Source organism: Arvicola amphibius, chromosome 8 (assembly GCF_903992535.2).
Source record: "Arvicola amphibius chromosome 8, mArvAmp1.2, whole genome shotgun sequence".
Lineage (NCBI taxonomy): Eukaryota > Metazoa > Chordata > Mammalia > Rodentia > Cricetidae > Arvicola > Arvicola amphibius.
This window is the reverse complement of record NC_052054.1, coordinates 80,464,836-80,483,680: the sequence shown is the minus strand read 5'-3', so window position 1 is coordinate 80,483,680 and position 18,845 is coordinate 80,464,836. Positions and strand designations below refer to the sequence as shown.

Below are 18,845 nucleotides of genomic sequence, written 5' to 3'. Positions count from 1 at the left end.
AGGACTAGAGGCCCATGGCGGTATGGACTGGATCAGAGGAGGGCTGGGTATCGGCATGGAAGCAAACGCGAATGGAGGACTACATGGTCACAAGCATGGTGGACCTGGCGAAGCCAGAACTTTGCAGCCCATCCCTCCAGTTAGGAATCCCATCCTCTGGGCCTCGGAGCACACCTGAATACCCCTGCAAGTGGGAGGCCAGGCTGGTGGTTGAGCCTACCCGGTTCACCCCCTGCAGGCCCCGCCCCATTAGCCAGGTGGCCTCTGTGGCAGCCAGTCCTGGGGTCCGCCCTTCCCCGCCCCGTCTCCGCCTCCCACCCAGCCCCCTTTTCCTCAGGTGAGGCGGCAGGCTCAGCAGGCCCCAAGCTGCTGGTTGCCGCTGCCACCGCTGCCTCCCGCGCTGCCCGCGGCTGTGGGGACGCCATGCGCCTCCCCAGGCCGGGAGACTAACCCCAAACCTGCACCATCTCCGGCGGACCCCAGGGTAAGGCACAGAATACGCATTCGCTTGTCCCCCACCAATCTGATGCCAACCAGCCCACATATGGGATGCCAGGAACCCCAGATTGCCTCCACTCTTCTTTCCCTGCCAGTTCAGACAGACATCGGATGACTCCCCATAGTTTTTCAAACTTCAAGTCCCCTGAAAGTTCAGCCTCGGTCCTCCAGGCTCTGCCTTGCCACTCCAGGTGTCCCCCTGGTGGCTGGTCATACATTGCCACCACTGACCCCGGCCCAACCTCTGCCCTTGCATGCTCTGTGCACAGCTCAGGGCCAGCTGCTCCCTGGATGAGAGCCTGGGACTGGGGGCGCCAGGACAGAGCCAAACCAGGCTCCCCCAGGCCGTGCCTCCTTGTTCCTGTCCCCAGGTTCCGCCCCAGCCCAACAGGTCAACCTGGGAATCATTAACAAGAGTCCCTGACATGGCGAAGAAGGAGGGTGAGTCCCCCTGTCCCCGAAACCCAGCTTCGGCGGCCCAACCTAGCACCCATCTCCTAGTTTGTCTCCCAACCTGTACCCAGCCCCCTGTCTTGGGGTCTTTCTGTCAGACACAAGATCAACCCCGGCCCCAGTCCTTGTCTATCTGATTAACTATTAGCCAGCCTTTTGTGTGTCTGTCTCCCCACCACCCCATATGACCTTCCTGGTGCCTTAATTTCCCCTCATGTCTCAGGGATTTCTCAGCTAACCAACAACATGTGTCGTCTTTTGCGGGCTGAGGTGGGGGCTGCTGCTGTTGCCATCTCGGTTAAGGGTATAGTCAGGGTGGTTCTCTTGGCTTTTGCTGTGTGATCTTGGGCAGGTAGCAGGTAGTCTCTGGGCCACCCTTCCCTGCAGTCAAGTATGGTAATAATAACTCCCTCCAGGAGGTTGTTGGGATCATGGTACACACAGGCAACAGCTTGGGACTCGGGACATGAGATATGTGTCATAATCCCGAGATATTCTTAAGGGGGTCAGTCGCTGTGGGGACCCAGGAACCCAAGGATTCAAGACCCCCACATACACCATTTCAGGCATTCCTTCTCCCTCCTGGCTTTGTGGGCAAAAGAGCAGAAGGGGGACTTTGGACTTGACCTGGATGGGTAGAGAGGAGAGAGGCAGAGAAGCCACCTGAGGGGTGACTGAGACACTCACACTGGAGGCCAGCTTCTCTTGTTACTTTGTCTGTACTTGGGGACTAGACGGAGACTCCAATCCGGGTGGCCTTCCCCCTCCCCCAGCCCTCACCACTGGCTGTCTTTTGGGGAGCCAGGCTAGCTGAGTTTAGTCCCAGGCACTTTCTAACGGTGTGGCGCTGAACATGTCATGTCCTCTCTGGGTGTCTGTTTCAAACCTCTGAAGGTGGAAATGGTCACTGTGTGGTATTGAACACTTAACTGACACTATGTAGGGAGCAGTAAGCGTGTGGGCCTGGGGATAAGCACGGATGTCAGGCGAGCAATGGTCCACTGTGAACCCAGGCTCCCCTTTGCTTTGTATAACGTAACCAGGTGAGTGACAGAGCCTGGCCCCTTTGGGGCTCTTTTTTTTCCTAGAGATGATTGAAGAGATGTATCAGGGCTAGGGCTATGGGGAAGAAGAAGGAGAGAATAGCTGGCTGGATGCTGGGGCTGTCTGCAAAGGGAAGATGTGGAGCATGCTCTCTGCATCCCCAAGCAGCCTGCTGTGCTCTGGAAGGGCGGCAGCGGGAAAGGTGAAGGGTTGTTGATGGCGTGGATTGAAGGGATTCGAAGGACAGTGAAGTGAGTGATGTGTGATCCCAAGAGCCTCCGCCGTGGCAGCTGCTGGTGTTTATGAGACCACTGATGGCTGGGGATGTGTGCTCCAGGCTTTCGGCACTGCGGCTGGAGCCCTGGAATGAGAAGAGATGATGTGTGAAATGTGACTCAAAGGATGATCAGGGAGGAGAACATGCCTGGCAGGGGAAGATGGGGCAGAGTGCTCAGTACAGGTGTGTGCTGGAGCTGGTGTCTGTGGCTGACCAACCTCAGGATAGTCCTTGGCAGAGTGGGGTCGCTCCATAAGGTAGTGCTGGAGGTGGCCCGAGCCCTTTCTGTTTTTCTTTATACCCCTGAAATAGTGAGGATCAAAGGCAGGCTCTCATATATTATAGGCAAGACCTCTACCACTGAACTATGTCCCCAGCTCCTGGTTGGAGGACTCTAGGCAGGGGCTCTACCACTGAACTATGTCCCCAGCTCCTCACTGGGGGATTCTAGGCAGGGGCTCTACCACTGAGCCACACCTCAGCCCCTCACTGGGGGATTCTAGGCAGGTGCTCTACCACTGAGCCACACCTCAGCCCCTCACTGGGGGATTCTAGGCAGGTGCTCTACCACTGAGCCACACCCCCCAGCCCCTCACTGGGGGATTCTAGGCAGGGGCTCCACCACTGAGCCACACCCCAGCCCCTCACTGGGGGATTCTAGGCAGGGGCTCTACCACTGAGCCATGTCCTCAGTATTTTTTCCTCTTCTTTTTGTTTTGATACTTTGATACTCAATGTAGGCCAGGCTGGCCTCAAATTTAACAACCCTTCTGCTTCAGCCTTCTGAAAAATGGGATGACAGGTTCTAATCAACAGTCTGTGAGTTCTATGGTTAGGACACCCTGTGCAAGTTCTCTCTTAGATCTTTGATAATGACCAATGTCTGTCTGAGGCTTTCAAGGGACATAGGGCTCTGGGCTCTAAAAGTCATGCTTATTTGATGGGGGCTGGAAATACTGGGTCCAGGACACCAGGGAGGCCAGGGGGATGTTCTGGATAGACAAAGAACAGTTTGGGTTCATATTACATTTCTCAGGTCTCTGTATAGAGGGGCCACCACAGAGATGAGCCAATCAGGTGGTATGCGTATACTATGCATGCGGGGCTTGGAACTGGCAAGATGGAACAGGAAGGAAGTATTCAGCAGCTGAAAGGAGGGCCTGGGATGAGGGTGAGGAGACAGGGTTGCTGTGAGGAGGAGGACCTGGGATGAGAGCAATGAGACAGGGCTTCTGTGGGGAGAGAAGAAGGACCTGGGATGAGGGGGATAAGACAGGGCTGCTGTGGGGAGGGGAGGAGGGCCTGGGATGAGGGAGAGGAGACAGGGCTGCTGTGGGGAGGGGAGGAGGGCCTGGGATGAGGGAGAGGAGACAGGGCTGCTGTGAGGAGGGGAGGAGGGCCTGGGATGAGGGAGAGGAGACAGGGCTGCTGTGAGGAGGGGAGGAGGGCCTGTGATGAGGGAGAGGAGACAGGGTTTCTGTGAGGAGGGGAGGAGGGCCTAGGATGGGGGTGAGGAGACAGGGCTGCTGCGGGGAAGGGGGAGGATTGACAGGTATTGAAAGACACTGTGGCCAGCACAGTTGTGGTGAACATAAAGAGGAAGGTGTGCAGAGGCTGAAGGAGCCCCCAGCATGGCAGTCAGTGCTGGGGTGACAGGCATGACCAGTTCTCACGTACTATTGAGGTGTTTTCCTCTGTAAATGACACCTTGTCTTAAACCACTAACAGGAACTGCCCTGGCAAGATCCTGAACCACTCCCTGCTCTCTTCCTAGTACTGAGTTCGTACTGTGACCACTAGCCATGAGAGGGCTGGGGCTCTTGCAGAGGCCTCACTCAAGTTGGGGTCCACAGAAGGCTTTCTTGGCAGTTGAGTTCAGTCCATAGCATCTCCGTTACACTGAGACAGAAAGCCCTGTTCTCTCTGGCTGCTGGCCTCCCACGGCCTTCCTCCAGCTCTTGCCAACTGGCTGCTTCTTGGGTCTTGCAGCCCTCTTAACAGAGCATGCGCAGTCTTGCCTGCCAGTCTTAGCTTGCGCGCGTCCTTCAACGCACAGTTCTGCACTGCGGTATCTGTCTTTGCAGGTTTTAGATAATCTCTTCCCGAGGAGTTTTCCCCATTTCCTTTCAGAAGCCCCATTTGATGCCCAAGCCTGCAATGCTTAACAGACAGATGGAGTAGAGTTCTGTCCTACTGATACCCTGAGGCTCAGAGAGACAGTGACAGCTGCCCCTGATCACACAGCAATAATGGCTTATAAACATTTGTTGAGGACCTGCTGTTCGCCAGGCCCAATGGCATACTGAGAGGTGGTCCAGCTTCTCGGGGACATACTTTGGATCTGGATCCCAGTGTGCCCAGGGTTCAGGAAGTGGCTGCAGGCTGAGTCACTGGAGATGTGTGACTGACCCTCTCAGAGCCATGGGGGAAAGGGGCACCATGTTGTGGGTTGAAGTTATAGACTGAACCCTGGGCACATGGTGGGTGGCAGCCATGGCTTGGCTATGAGTATGTATTTAAAGAACTTTAGGGTCATTTAAAAGTGGGTGCTAGGTGCATGCTCATTTAACAGATGGGGAACCTGGGGCTCACAGAAGTGGTTTCACGTGTCCAAAACCCCAGCCAGGAAAGGGTAAGGTCACTAATCTTATTTTTTTCTTTTCTTTTATGTATTTCTATTTTCTCTGTGCATGTGCATGTGCACATATGTGTATGAGTATGGTGTACATGTCTGTGTGGATGTGGATGCCTGCGCACATGCTGGGGAAGACACGGAGTATCCTGATATATCACTCTGTCCTATTCCCTGGATATAGAGTCTCTCACTGAGCCTCTGCAGCCAGGCTAATGGCCAGCAAGCCTCAGACACCCTCCTGTCTTTGCCCGCCCCACAGTGCTGGTCTTACAGATGTGCACCACCACACCTGGCATTATACATGGCGCCAGGAGCCTAACTCAGGTCCCCACGCTCGCCCAGAAAGTGCTCTCACTCACTGAGCCATCTCTCCAATGCCACAATTCCAAAGTGAAGTTGCCAGGCCTGGTGTGGTACATGCCCATCGTACTAGCACTCACAGGCGAAGGCAGGGATCACAAGTTTGAGACCAGTCTGAGCTTCGTGGAGAGACCTTGCCTTTAAAAAAAAAGCAACAACAATAAACATATCTGAGTGTTGGTGGTGCACACCTTTAATCCCAGCACTCAGGAGGTAGAGGCAGGTGAGTTCGAGGCCAGCTTGATCTACAGAGTGAGTTCCAGGACAGTCAGGGCTGTTTACACTGAGAAGCCCTCCTTGAAAAACCAAAAACCAAAACAAAACAAAAACAAACAAACAGACACAAAAAAAGAAAAGAAAAATGAAAGAAAGGAAGAAAGAAAGAAGGAAAGAAAGAAAGAAAGAAAGAAAGAAAGAAAGAAAGAAAGAAAGAAAGGAAGGAAGAAAGAACAACAAAAATCAGAAGAGCATGGGCAGGAATGATGGACGGTGTGCATACTTGTTATCCCGGCACTAGTGGGGGCGGACCAGGAAAATTCTTACTGGTTTGAGGCCAGCCTGGACTACACGGGGATTTTGATGCTGGTGTTGCTATGTAGTAAGACCTTGTCTCAAAATACAAACAAAACAAAACAAAAGTTCAGCTAAGTTTTAAAACTTGTGTTCTCAACCTCCCAGGGATAAATCTGATCTTAGAGCTGGGTCTTGTGAGAGAGAGGTCTGGCTTGAGGGTTACCAAGAGGGTATAAAGGTCAGAGGTTGCAGGCACCTCAGAGTTGTAAGAATTTCTGGACAAGTTAGCGGGAGAGAGGATCTGGGGACAGGCTAGCAGGAAGAAACAAAGGAAGTCCAGAAGTGCCTTGTCACTGGGGAGGAATAACTGCCAGCACCAGGGAGGGAGGCAGGGAGGTGGCAGCCGGCCCAGCCATACCCCCTTCTCAGCTGGAACACTTGGGGAGCCAGACACCTGGCTATCTACGCGACAGGAGCTCGACAGCCTTGCCAGCTGCCTGGCCCTAGGAAATGGGGCTCGAGGCACCGCAGGCCAGGCCCGATAAGGTACTCTACATTCCCTGTCAGGGTACTGGCCCAGAGCCCAACCCTTGCTGTGCTGAGCCTAGGCCTGGCAGTGACCCCAGCTTGGTGTCTGTTGCAGGTGTCCGGACGGCTCCATGCTGCTCCAGACCCAAGGTGGCGGCTGTCATTGTGGGGACACTGCTGCTCCTGACAGGCATCGGGGCTGCATCCTGGGCCATTGGTGAGAGCACCTCCCTAACCCAGCTCCTGAGGTCTCACCTCCCCCAAGGGCTGCAACCTGCCTGCTCTCACTACTCCCTTCTCCACAGTGACCATCCTCCTCCGGAGTGACCAGGAGCCGCTGTACCCAGGTGAGTAAGGCAGGCCCTGGAGGAGCATGATGGGATGCGCAGAGTATTCTCAGGATTAATAACAACTGTCTTTTACGTGATGTACATCAATACATGTATCAATGCCTGTCATACTGTTGGAGAAAGAATTTTGTCTGTAGTCCAGGCCGGCTTAGAACTCACCCAGGATGGCCTCAGATTTGTGGCAATCCTCCTGCCTCAGCTTCACAGTGATGGGATTACGGGCATGAGCCACTGTGTCCAAGTCAAAGGCTTTAGTGTAAGTGACCCGGGGAACTCCCATCCAAGCACTGCAGATCCCACCCTGCTTAGCTTCTGAGGTCTACCTGCCAAGGGTGTCATTGCTATCCAAGTCACCCGTGAGTATTCTATGCAGTTGAAGACATTTTCTTTCTCAGTTTCATTGTTGAGAAAAAGGTCTCACGCTGCCCAGCTGGTCTTAAACTTACTACGGAGGACCCTGGACCTCCTGGTCCTCCTACCTCCACCTTCCAGGCCCTGGGATTACCAGGTGTGCATCTTTACACCTTGCTGAAAGCTCCATGAAGCTGAGGAGATAGCTCTGTCAGCAAAGTGCTTGCCTTGCAAGCATGAGGGCCAAGTTCAAGTCCCAGAACCCAGTGAGCAAGCGGAGTATAATGGAGTGGGCTTGTAATCCCAGCGCTGGGGAGGCAGAGGCAGGAGGATCCCTGGGGCTCCTGGCAGTGGGAGAGCCTATCTCAAAGCCAATGTTGTCTTCTGCTCTCCACGTGCACAAATATACATGTGTACCTGCTGCACATACGAGCACGCGTACACACATAGAGAGTCTGAAAAAGATTAGAAATTATCAAAGTGCATTGCTCCCAAGGAGAGAAGGAATTAAGTTTTTGCTTATGTATTCATTCACATACAACTTTAAAAAGCCTTTCGAATGTGGGGCTGTTATTCTCCCCCTTTATACAAGAGCAAACAGGTTTGGCCATATGATGGTATGCCCTGGACCACAGGCCTCCCACCATGATTTCAATTGTGGTGGACATATGTATACCATGCGGGTGTGGTCAAAACTCATTCCAGAGGGACAGGATGAATTCATTCAGTAGACTCCAAGCTCTGAGGTAGTAGCGGCTTTATCTGTCCTTTATACGGATGGTGGCCGGTAACAATGGTGTCGGGAACAGCTTTCAGACTTGTGGGCGTGACTGAGCATATGGAAGGAAGAGCCACAGGCACATGAGGCAGAACCCACAAGTGGAACGAAGGGATGAGGCTTCCCCAAGGCCACCTCCAACTTGCTTCTCTGTGACCCAGAGAAGCAGAAAGGGGTAATAATGGCAGAGCAGAGCATGCTTTTTCTAAGAAACGAGATTCCAGAATTTCAACAGTTGGCATTGGACTCAGTCACCCTGACTGAACTGAGAAACACTGACCTCTAGACCAGGGACCAGCCTCAAGGCTTGATGGGATTGGCTCATGCAGTCTACATGAGCATGTTTTCATGTAGAGTCAAGGCATAGATAGGCCAAGGCTCGGCCTGGTAGCGTACATCTCCCCATGCTCAGGAGACTGAGGCAGGAGGATTGTGAGTTTGAGGCTAGCCTGGACTACACAGTAAGGCTCTGGCTCTTATCCAGGTCATAGCGACCCAGGCAGTCAGGTGGTAGGTGTGTGTGACTCCTGCTCAGTTATTGTCAAGAAGCTGCTGAGCTCATTGCCGTAGTGAAAGCTCATACCCCAGGTCTGGCTGTGGTCTAAGGCTGTCGTCACCCCAGTGATTTGCATATGGGGAAAACTGGGGCTGAGACCACAGGTCAATGGGTGACAGAACAACAGATCAGCAGGCCCCACTGCTCCACGTGGTACCAGGATGGAATCCTAACCCTAAAGACTCTTAAAATATGGCCTGTGTGACCCACAGTTCGCCATGGCTTGCAGAGCTGTCTCTCTGGACTCTAGTCTCAGGGCTTCTCCTTGCTCCCTAAATACCCAGTGTCACCATCACCTTCACCTTCATCTTCTTCTCCTCCTTTGCAGTAGCAATGATGAACTCAGGGTCTTACTCAGGCTTAACTGCTTAGCAAGGGTAGAACCATGCCCAGCCCCTCACTGGGGGATTCTAGGCAGGGGCTCTACCACTGAGCCACACACCAGCCCCTCACTGGGGATTCTAGGCAGGGGCTCTACCACTGAGCCACGCCCCAGCCCCTCACTGGGGGATTCTAGTCAAGCACTCTACCACTGAGCTACACCCCAGCCCCTCACTGGGGGATTCTAGGCAGGGGCTCCACCACTGAGCCACGCCTTTGCCCCTCACTGGGGGATTCTAGTCAAGCACTCTACCACTGAGCTACACCCCAGCCCCTCACTGGGGGATTCTAGGCAGGGGCTCCACCACTGAGCCACGCCTTTGCCCCTCACTGGGGGATTCTAGTCAAGCACTCTACCACTGAGCCATGCCCCAGCCCCTCACTGGGGGATTCTAGTCAAGCACTCTACCACTGAGCCACACCCCAGCCCCTCACTGGGGATTCTAGGCAGGGGCTCTACCACTGAGCCACACCCCCTGCCCTTTTCTACTTCTCTTTTTTAAACAGAATATTTACTAAATTGACCAGGCTGATCTCGAACTATCCTTAAACCTGGACGTCTCCCGTCTTAGCTCCCCGAGTAACTGGAATTACATACTGAAATACCAGGTGCTCCACCATCCTCTCTCCCAGGCAGAACTCACCAACCCCCACCTGGAGCTGGGGTTCCCTTTCATCATTTCTGATCTGTGGCCCTCTGAGAGCTTCTGTGTCCTCATCTGGGATGGGGGTGAGAAGACCCAGGTGGGAAAAGAGGAGATAGCTGTCCCGCTTATCCACGCAGAGCTCAGCTTTTAGCCAAACTGTAAACAAAGGGTTCCCCCCACACACTCCTTGAGCAAGGCCTTCCTAGAGCTCGCACTGCCTACGCTCTCATGCCCAGAGCCAACCAGCTGCCATAATGGAGCCCTCACAGGGCAGTCTATTACCATTCCAGGAAGGCAGAGATTTTTGTTTATGGGTCAGGCTGTGTGCAGCACATAGTAGGTGCTCGGGAAATCTCCCCTTTAAGAATAAGCATAAAGAAGAGTTGGAGCTAAGCATGCATACTTGTAATCCCAGCCCTCGAGAGGCTGAGGCAAAAACGATGGGAAGTTTGAGGCTAGCCTGGGCTACATAGCAAGACCCTGCCTTAGAAAATAAAAAAAAAAAAAAGCACAAAGACAAATTGAAGAAACCATCTAGCCAATGTATAAAAGCACCAACCTTGGCTCTTTGGTGGTGGTGCATGCCTTTAGTCCCAGCACAGTTCATGGTCAACCTGGTCTATACTGGAGAGTGAGTTCCAGGAGAGCCAGGGCTGTTACACACACAGCTTTGACTGAGATGGGAATCCAGCCTGTGCCTGGACCCCATTAATAGTACTTCCTAGAATGCTGAGATATGGAGCCACAGGGAAGAGAGCACAACCTTGACTCTCTCCCCACTGGATTTTGCTCTGGGATCTTCACACCTTTAAGTATACTCCAAAGTTTGGTAAGGTGACAACCAATAGCCCAGGATGTGACTTTAAAACAAGCGACCTGTGGCTGAAGCCGGAGGGTCGCAAATTCCAGGCCAGTCTGGGCTACCAAGTAAGACCTTGTCTTCCTAAAACCAGAAACAGACAAAAAACAAAACAAAATAAAATGTGTTTGATCTTTCCCCTCCCTTACTCCCAGCGCCTTCCCAATGCATATTCATAAAAAATTGACCTTTTTCCCCCCTAAAATGCCCATCTGGTTGGAAATATCTTGAGCAGTTAGGAATGATGCCTACTGACTCCAAGTTGCTGTTTGTGTCTGATCCTGGGAGTTGGGGGATGGTAGGCACCACTCAGTGGGAGCTGTCAGCCAGTGTTTGATGAAGGCCAGAGATGGAGGCCATATTTATAGCAAGCTGCCTCAGCAGCTTTTAGTCTTGCTATGGAAGAGTGTGTGCTGAGCAGAGAAAGACAAGAATTCTTTGGAGACCCAAGCAAGGGGTCTCCAAAAGAGAATGTAGAAGCCAGCGGGCAGTCTGAGTTCAGATCCTGACTGGCTGGTTAGCTGTCTGCTCTGAACAAGTATACCCTTTGATGCTTAGTGCACCATCTGTGAGATGTGCGTATACTTCACTATTTTTTTTTTTTTTTTTATTGGTGCTAGGGATTGGACCAAAGGCCTTGATAATACAGGCGGGGGCTCTACCACTGAACCATGCCCCAAGGCCCTCAGGGGGGATTCTAGGCAGGGTCTCTACCACTGAGCCACACCCCAGCTCCTCACTGGGGGATTCTAGGCAAGTGCACTACCACTGAGCAAGGATGCCACCGGCCCTCTTTTTACATTTTATTTTGAGGCCCTTCTCCCTAAATTACTTAGGCTGACCTTGAACTCACTCAATAGTCCAGGCAGGATTTGAACTTTGATCCGCTAGCGTCAGGTTCCCAATTACGTGAGATGACAGTCCTGTACCCACTGGGCCTAGGTCTCTGCCCAGAATCCAGCTGTATTCCCTATGCTGCCCTCTGCTGGCTTAGCGTCTGTCCCTGTCACATCGAGGTCATAGTCTGGGCTCCAGTTCCCCTACAGTCTGCCCCCACCAGCAGCCAGAAGGAACTCATGCATCCCTGAGTCAGGTCAGTGTGTGACCCCTACCCCCAGCTCTGAGTCCTGGCCCGGCTACATGCTGTCCAGCTGCAAGCCCACTCCACCATCCTCCCTCTGCCTCCTGGCTGTTCCTCACCCAACTCCCCGCCTCAGCCTTCAGATCTCCGCTTTCTGCTCTTTGGTTCCTCTGGCCTACTTCTCGGTCCCCTCTCACATCACAGCATCTTTCTCACCTCCTTCGTCTATTTCTCCTCATTGCTCATGTGGTACCTTCCCAGCAAAGCTGTTCTTGCCTGCCCACTTCCAGCAAAGTGCAACTCCGCCCCCGCACCCCAGATCCCCACTCCTTCTGTTGGCCTCGCCTGTCTCCACGGCCCCTTCTGCTGTGGACACAGGACATGTTTCCGCTGTTTGTCCTTCTCATTATCTGTCTGCCCTCCTGGGCTTTGCACTCCATGCAGGAAGAAATTTTGTGCGATATATCTACAGCTTAAAATAGTACCCAGCACATTCAACGTATTTGGTAAATACAAAGAAATGCCCCTAAGGGGTTTGACCTGACTCAGGTGTGAAGAGGACAGAGGGAAGGCCAGCGAGCACTGGCCAGCCACATAGACTGCCCCAACCACCCTCAGACAGAACCAGTGTTGTAAGCTAGCTTTCTGATGTAGCCCCCTCCTGCATTATCCCATTCCTATCCCTCCTTCCTTTCCTCCCTCCTCCCCCTCCCTTCCATCTTTCATTCTTCCTGAGACATACTGTAGCCCTAACTGACCTCAAACCCACAAGCCTCCTGCTTCAGCCTCCCAAGTGCTGACTTAGCAGGTGTTTTCGTGCCTGACTCTTGCCAGTTATTTATGATAAATTGGCTGGGTGACTTTTGTTTTGAATTTTTTGAAACAGCGTCTATTAATTCTGTAGCCCCAGCTGGCCTGGAATTAAATATGTAGCCCACACTGGTCTCAAACTTGTGGCAATTCTCCTGCCTCGGCCTCCTGAGTGCTAGGGTGGTTAGTGGAAGTCATCCACTGAGCTAAGGAGACTCTGGAATCACTGAGTCCCATCCCCCAGGTTTTGCTTGGCTGATAGAAGAGTCTGGATTCTCCCTTCTTCCTCTTCCTTCTACCAATCCCTGGCTACCCTGCAGCTCTCTATAGGCCAAGCCGGCCTCCAACTCACAGAAATCTGCCAGCCTCTGCCTCCTGAGTGTTGGAATTAAAGACATGCCACCACACCCGGTTAAAATGTATAGCCTATGCTATCCTTGAACTCATGAGCCTCCTGCTAATGCCTCCTTTGGCAAATTCTAATCCCATGTTCCACCATAACTGCCCCCTTCTCCCTTTTGGTAGGTAGTTTAGACTGGCCTTGAACCCATGATCCTGTAGTCTTCACCTTCTGGGTGCTAGAATTGCAGGCATCTGTCGTGGTTCCTCCTCCCGCCAGCCCCTTCTAATCTTCCTTTTCTCTATGTCATACTTCTTTAAATGTTTTAGTAACCTGGTCAACTAGCCAAAGGTTTCCGACCCCTTCTGGCGGTTCCCCAAACCTGGCTGCATCTGGGTGTGTTCATCCACAGTGAATGCCCTGAGAAGGCTTTCTGTCTCATCTGCTTTTTCCCCAAGTCAAATAAAATCATTTCCCTGGTTCCTGGTGTCCAAGACAAGTGCCAGCAGCTTGGGTATCCCAGTGGGGAGGGACACCCACTAGTGAAATCCCACCTAGTAGTGGGTGCAGATACCATCCATGGGCAACGAGGGGGTGCAGGACCAGAGCACTCAGGACCTCAGGCAGCCAGGGAAGTTGTTGTCGGGCCACTGTAGGACCCAGGCCTGGCTCTGTCGCCCTGCAGTGCAGGTCAGCCCCGGGGACTCGCGACTTGCCGTGTTTGACAAGACGGAGGGGACGTGGAGGCTGCTGTGTTCCTCACGCTCCAACGCCAGGGTGGCAGGGCTCGGCTGTGAGGAGATGGGCTTCCTCAGGTACCCGGGTGGCCCTCGGGGGAGGGGAGGGCATGGCATGGAATGGGGCAGGAGGTGGCTTTGACTGGAGCCCCGTGCAGGGCCCTGGCGCACTCGGAGTTGGATGTGCGAACCGCGGGTGCCAACGGTACATCGGGCTTTTTCTGTGTGGACGAGGGCGGCCTGCCGATGGCGCAGAGGTTGCTGGATGTCATCTCTGTGTGGTGAGCAGGGCGACTGCGGGTAGCACTGGACCCCTGGCCTCCAAATAACGTCCTAACTGGTGGCTTGGCTTGTCTCTCTGTCCCACTCCTGTCCTGTGTCTTCTCCCAGCGACTGCCCAAGAGGCCGATTCGTGACTGTCGTCTGTCAAGGTGAGACTCAGGCCAGAACTGGGGTCCTGGTATCCCGGGGTGGAGTGTCCCCATAGTCTGCCCAGGATCTCCACATGTCCAAGGCTGGGGAGAGCCCTCTTCCCACGAACTGCTGGGGCAGGGTTGTGTCTCCTCCAACCCCCAGAGATAGACTATGCCCAGGAAGCCAATCCCCCAATTCTGAGCCTTTCTGGTCACTTTTCCACAGACTGTGGCCGCAGAAAACTGCCGGTGGATCGCATTGTGGGGGGCCAGGACAGCAGCCTGGGAAGATGGCCATGGCAGGTCAGCCTGCGTTATGATGGGACCCACCTCTGTGGGGGATCCCTGCTGTCCGGGGACTGGGTGCTGACAGCTGCACATTGCTTTCCAGAGTGAGTGTTCCCCACAGTCCTACCGAGGGTGGGGCAGGAGAGAGGGCTGCAGAGGCCGGGCCCAGGGACTTGTGCCTTCTGTCCTGGCAGGCGCAACAGGGTCCTGTCTCGATGGCGAGTGTTTGCTGGTGCTGTGGCCCGGACTTCGCCCCATGGCGTGCAGCTGGGGGTTAAGGCTGTGATCTATCATGGGGGCTACCTTCCCTTTCGAGACCCTACCATTGAGGAGAACAGCAACGACATTGCCCTGGTCCACCTCTCCAGTCCCCTGCCTCTCACTGGTAAGCCTGGAGACCCAGCTTCAGGTTGGGGACTCCAGAGACTCAGGGATCAGAATAAAGGGGCCCATAAAGTAAAGTAGAGCCATCCTCAGGTTTCCATGGTGATAATAGACCCATCTTGAGGGAGCGCAAAGTGGGCATTAGCCATGAATGCTAGATAGCATAAATGCCAAATAGCATGGCTGCCATACACAACTATCTGAGCCTCCTTCCGTAAAGGAGTCGGTCACCATGACCTGGTGATTCCTTTTCTACATGGAAGAGAAGGGCTACAGATGGTCACACAGGAAGCCAGTGCGCAGATGCTCTCAATAGGACCATTTGGTCATAGTAACCTGGGCGTGAAGGCGTATTCCTGGAATTCCAACACTAGGAGGAGGAGGAGGCAGGAGCATTGAGTTCAAGGCTAGCCTTGGCCACACAGTAAATTTGAGGCTAGCCTAGGCTACACAGGACACTAACTAAATGAACAGGTCCCCCAGGTAGGAGAGCAGTTAGGGTGGAGGTGTTGCAAACAGGTGAGGAATCTGAGGCTTCTTTGGGGGAGACAAAGTGTTCTGAAGTGGAACACGGTGGTGGTGTGCCAATCTGGGAAGATGCCAAAGCCATCAACTCACATCCACTCTAACACGGAGAATTAGAAGACTATGAATTATGGCTGTGTGAAGCTGCAGTCATCGTTAGCAAGGCTGTGCCCCTCCAGACACCATACATAATTAAAACATATGGAGAGGGGATGGAGCGATGTCTCAGTGGTTAAGCGCTCTTGCTATCCTTATGGAGGGCCCTCATTCAGTTTCTAGAACCCACGTCTAGCCTCTCACAACTGTCTCTAATTCCAGCTCCAGGAGATCCAGCACACTTTTCTGAACTCCACAGGCTCATACACACACACACACACACACACACACACACACACACACACACATACGCGCGCGCACACACACACACACACACACGCACACGCACACACACACACACACGCACGCACACACATACACCACAAACACGAATAAAAATAAAATTTTTCTTAAAGGTTTATTTATTTATACAGTATCCTGCCTGTAGGCCAGAAGAGGACACCAGATCTCATTACAGATGGTTGTGAGCCACCGCGTGGTTGCTGGAAATTGAACTCGGAACCTCTGGAAGAGCAGTCAGTGCTCTTAACCGCTGAGCCATCTCTCCAACCCCTAAAAATAAATCTTAAAAATAAATACAGAGAATCAGCTTATGTAGCTCATGTCTGCCATCTAAGCACTGAGGGAGTCTGAGGAAGAAGGACTTTGAGTCTGAGGCCAGCCTGGGCTTTTTTGAGAGACTCTTTCTCAAAGCGCCCCAAATAACTAGCTAAATAGACAGCAGTAAATAAGTAAGGGCAGAGGCGTGCTGAGCTCACGTACAGCTGTGTGCTGCATGAGATCATTTTGGTCACAGAGCATCTGCATGACTGTGGTCCTATGGAGATAAGATGGCCTCGTGACATCAGAGTCATCTTAATTTACATGAAGGAGCCTCTTAGGGTTTGCACACAATGACAAAATCATCTGAGGACACATTTCTCAGAGTGTCTGCTCGTGGCCAAGTGACTGTGTGCTTTCGTCGGCCTTGGTGTGTCCCGAGTCTGGCGCACTTTGTTCTCCCACAGTCCTCCAGGGTGGCCTCTCTGTTGCTGTTTATACTTCTTATAAAAAAAAAACTTAGTATTTTAAACACCACATCCATTTCCTATCACAGGATTTCTACAGGGAACTTATTTTGTGTGTATGCTGTGTTTTCTTTCAGTGCTGGGGATCGACCCTGGGACCTTGTGCACTGTAGGCAAGCACTCTACCACTGAGCTATAACCCTGATTGGGGCAGAATCCTTGTTTGCATTTTGCATCGAGGTGCTGAAGCAGAGGGAGGCTGAGTTAGCATCATGGCAACAGCGAGGGCTGCCAGGACTGCTTGCGTGTGCTGTGCACGGCACAGGGATACTTTATCTTAGGGAAGCCAATGCCATCGGAGGCCTGTGTGTTTATTATGAGTTTTCTGACAGGTAGAAGCCAAGGGTCTCAAGGGCAGGGCAGGGCATGTTTTCCTGTTTCCTGCCTCCGAGCTGGTTATAGTCCCGTGACCATGGTTAAGAGCCCAAACTTGGGAAACTGAGCTAACTTAGGCTCTAGCTCTGATTATATTGGCTTCTGTGAAACTTTGGACCTTGGCTTCCTGTCCTTCCCAAGGCAAAGGTCAATCCAGGCTCCCTGGGATGATTGGGGATGAAAGGAAAAGATATGGGAAAGCGGCACACACACTAGACGAAGAAGGCTCCATGGTGGCAGTGATAAGGTGTACTGGGGTTGTGTGGAGGGTGAAGTGGCTGAATAGCTGCATCCCACAAGGGATGGAATGACTAGTGGGGACTGGCCTGCTCTATTCTCTCTCACAGAATACATTCAGCCGGTGTGTCTCCCTGCTGCGGGACAGGCCCTGGTGGATGGCAAAGTCTGTACTGTGACCGGCTGGGGCAACACACAGTTCTACGGTGAGTTCCAGGTCCTGCCAGTCACACCATTAAAGGAGCTTGAAGCTGCTGGGATGGGGGAGGCTAGGTGAACCTCTAAGGGATCCCGAGGCCATAGGATGGGCACCAGGATGGGAGGACTTGTTTGTCAGTTTTCTGGCCAACTTACCCACATCCCCTCAGGCCAGCAGGCTGTGGTTCTCCAAGAGGCCCGGGTCCCCATCATAAGCAACGAGGTCTGCAACAGCCCCGACTTCTACGGGAATCAGATCAAACCCAAGATGTTCTGCGCTGGTTATCCCGAGGGTGGCATTGATGCTTGCCAGGTGAGAGGCACAGGGAGGCAGCCCCCCAGGGCCAACATTACAGAGAAGGGGCCAGGGTAGTGCTCCCCCACTGGAGCCATGGGGGCCTCCAGCCAGGTGTCCTACCCCGCCCACCAGGGTGACAGCGGCGGCCCATTCGTGTGTGAGGACAGCATCTCTGGGACATCAAGATGGCGGCTCTGTGGTATTGTAAGCTGGGGTACGGGCTGTGCTTTGGCCCAGAAGCCAGGAGTGTACACCAAAGTCATTGACTTCCGAGAGTGGATCTTCCAGGCCATAAAGGTGAGTTGGTATAGGGCGGGACTGTCTGGGACTCTATTAAGGAAGGTAGAAGTTTGGGGGAGACCTACCAGAGGGCACTCTAGCACACAGGTGGGTCCCCATAGGCTCTGGGGAAGGGGCAGTAGTTACAGAGTGTTGGGAAAAGTGTCTGAGACCTTGGAAGCGCATGGCTCTTTCCCTAGACTCACTCCGAAGCCAGCAGCATGGTGACTCACCCCTGACCCAGCCTCACCTCACTGAGTCCGTGCCTCCAGAGTCGGAGTTGGTCTGACGCTCCAGACCAGCATGGTAGGCTCCACACTGGGCCTCACGCGGAGCAGTTTTCCTCACGGTCCCAGTCCACGGGTCCGAGGACTCTTTCCACAGTGGCAGGCCCACTCGGTCTTGGGGCCACTAGGCCTCAACCTCCCACCCCATGTATATATTACTCTGTCCTCTGGGGTCTGCTTTCCAGGTGCCCCTGTGGGAATACTCTTTAAATAATAAATGTGGTTTTGATTAATGGGTCTCTGAGTTTACAAACTTGAGCAGTAATGTGGACGTTTGATAGTAGCAGAAAGGGCTGGAGGCAAATCTGGATGCCATTAGGACCCCCAATTCCTACCCATGTGAGAAAACATTTAAACCGGTCATGGTGGCTCACTCCTCTAATTCCAACACTTGGGAGGATCATCACAAGTTAAAGGCTAGCCTGGGCTACATAGTGAGTTTCAGGCCAGCCTTGGCTACAGAGTGATATCCTATCTCAAAAAAAATTTTAAATAAATAAATAGAAAGAAGAGAGAGGTTGGGAGAGGGTTTTAAATATCCAGGAGACTCTGACTTGAAGCATCGCTCAATCCAGCAACCCTCAGATCTCATTCTCTGTCAGCTTCATTTCTAAGCAGGCTTTCCCACAACCAGGAGAAATGCACCTTATTTCTGTGTAAGGGAGGGTATATGCTGTGGACCAGGCTAGGATGCCCAGCGCGAGGGGGTCGGGGGTGCTCCTTTCATGAGAACATCAGAAAGGGGGGAACGGCCCAAGGAGGCCCAGCTTTCAGGAAACAGTCGGGTCACGTGATTGGATTACTTTGCACCTGAAGTGCTGCCTGGGGATGGGGGCTGGGTCTTCAGGAACCACATGAGCTGGCTGCTTGTGGGAGAGTCTTCAAAAGAAAACGAGAAGCTGTTTCCGGAAAAAGTGGACCTCGATGTCCAAGGAACAATAAATGCATCTGCTTTGGGGCAATAGGAAATAAAACCTGTGGGACAGTGAGGGAGTGGACGACATGACTTGTCAGGACAGCTGGAAGCACCCGCCCCTCAGCACCCCCTCCCGCTTTGGGGCTGGCTGGGTCTTGGTGCAGGATCCCCACTTCCCCTGCATCTGCAGATCTCTGTGGCAGCGCAGGTGGCCACCAGGGGGAGCTGCTGCTCTGGCGCTTGAGAGCTTAAGGCTCTTGAGG

General features: G+C 53.1%; 1 protein-coding gene across 1 annotated transcript; it reads left to right on the top strand.

The window, feature by feature from the left end:
* Positions 1-324: 324 nt before the first annotated feature.
* Hpn (hepsin) lies at positions 325-17,899 on the top strand. Its single transcript, XM_038338781.1, has 13 exons — positions 325-484; positions 870-939; positions 6,424-6,525; positions 6,614-6,655; positions 13,147-13,276; positions 13,357-13,479; positions 13,589-13,629; positions 13,838-14,003; positions 14,094-14,284; positions 16,715-16,810; positions 16,973-17,115; positions 17,233-17,397; positions 17,580-17,899. Exons 2-13 carry the CDS (start codon positions 924-926, stop codon positions 17,616-17,618), a joined length of 1,254 nt encoding a protein of 417 aa, XP_038194709.1. The 5' UTR covers positions 325-484; positions 870-923; the 3' UTR covers positions 17,619-17,899.
* Positions 17,900-18,845: the final 946 nt, after the last annotated feature.

Bases quoted from the DNA above. Each gene is read 5' to 3' on its own strand.
- Hpn (XM_038338781.1), top strand. The intron at 17,116-17,232 runs GTGAGAGGCACA...CCCGCCCACCAG, and splicing joins GTGGCATTGATGCTTGCCAG to GGTGACAGCGGCGGCCCATT. The intron at 17,398-17,579 runs GTGAGTTGGTAT...CTCTTTCCCTAG, and splicing joins GGATCTTCCAGGCCATAAAG to ACTCACTCCGAAGCCAGCAG.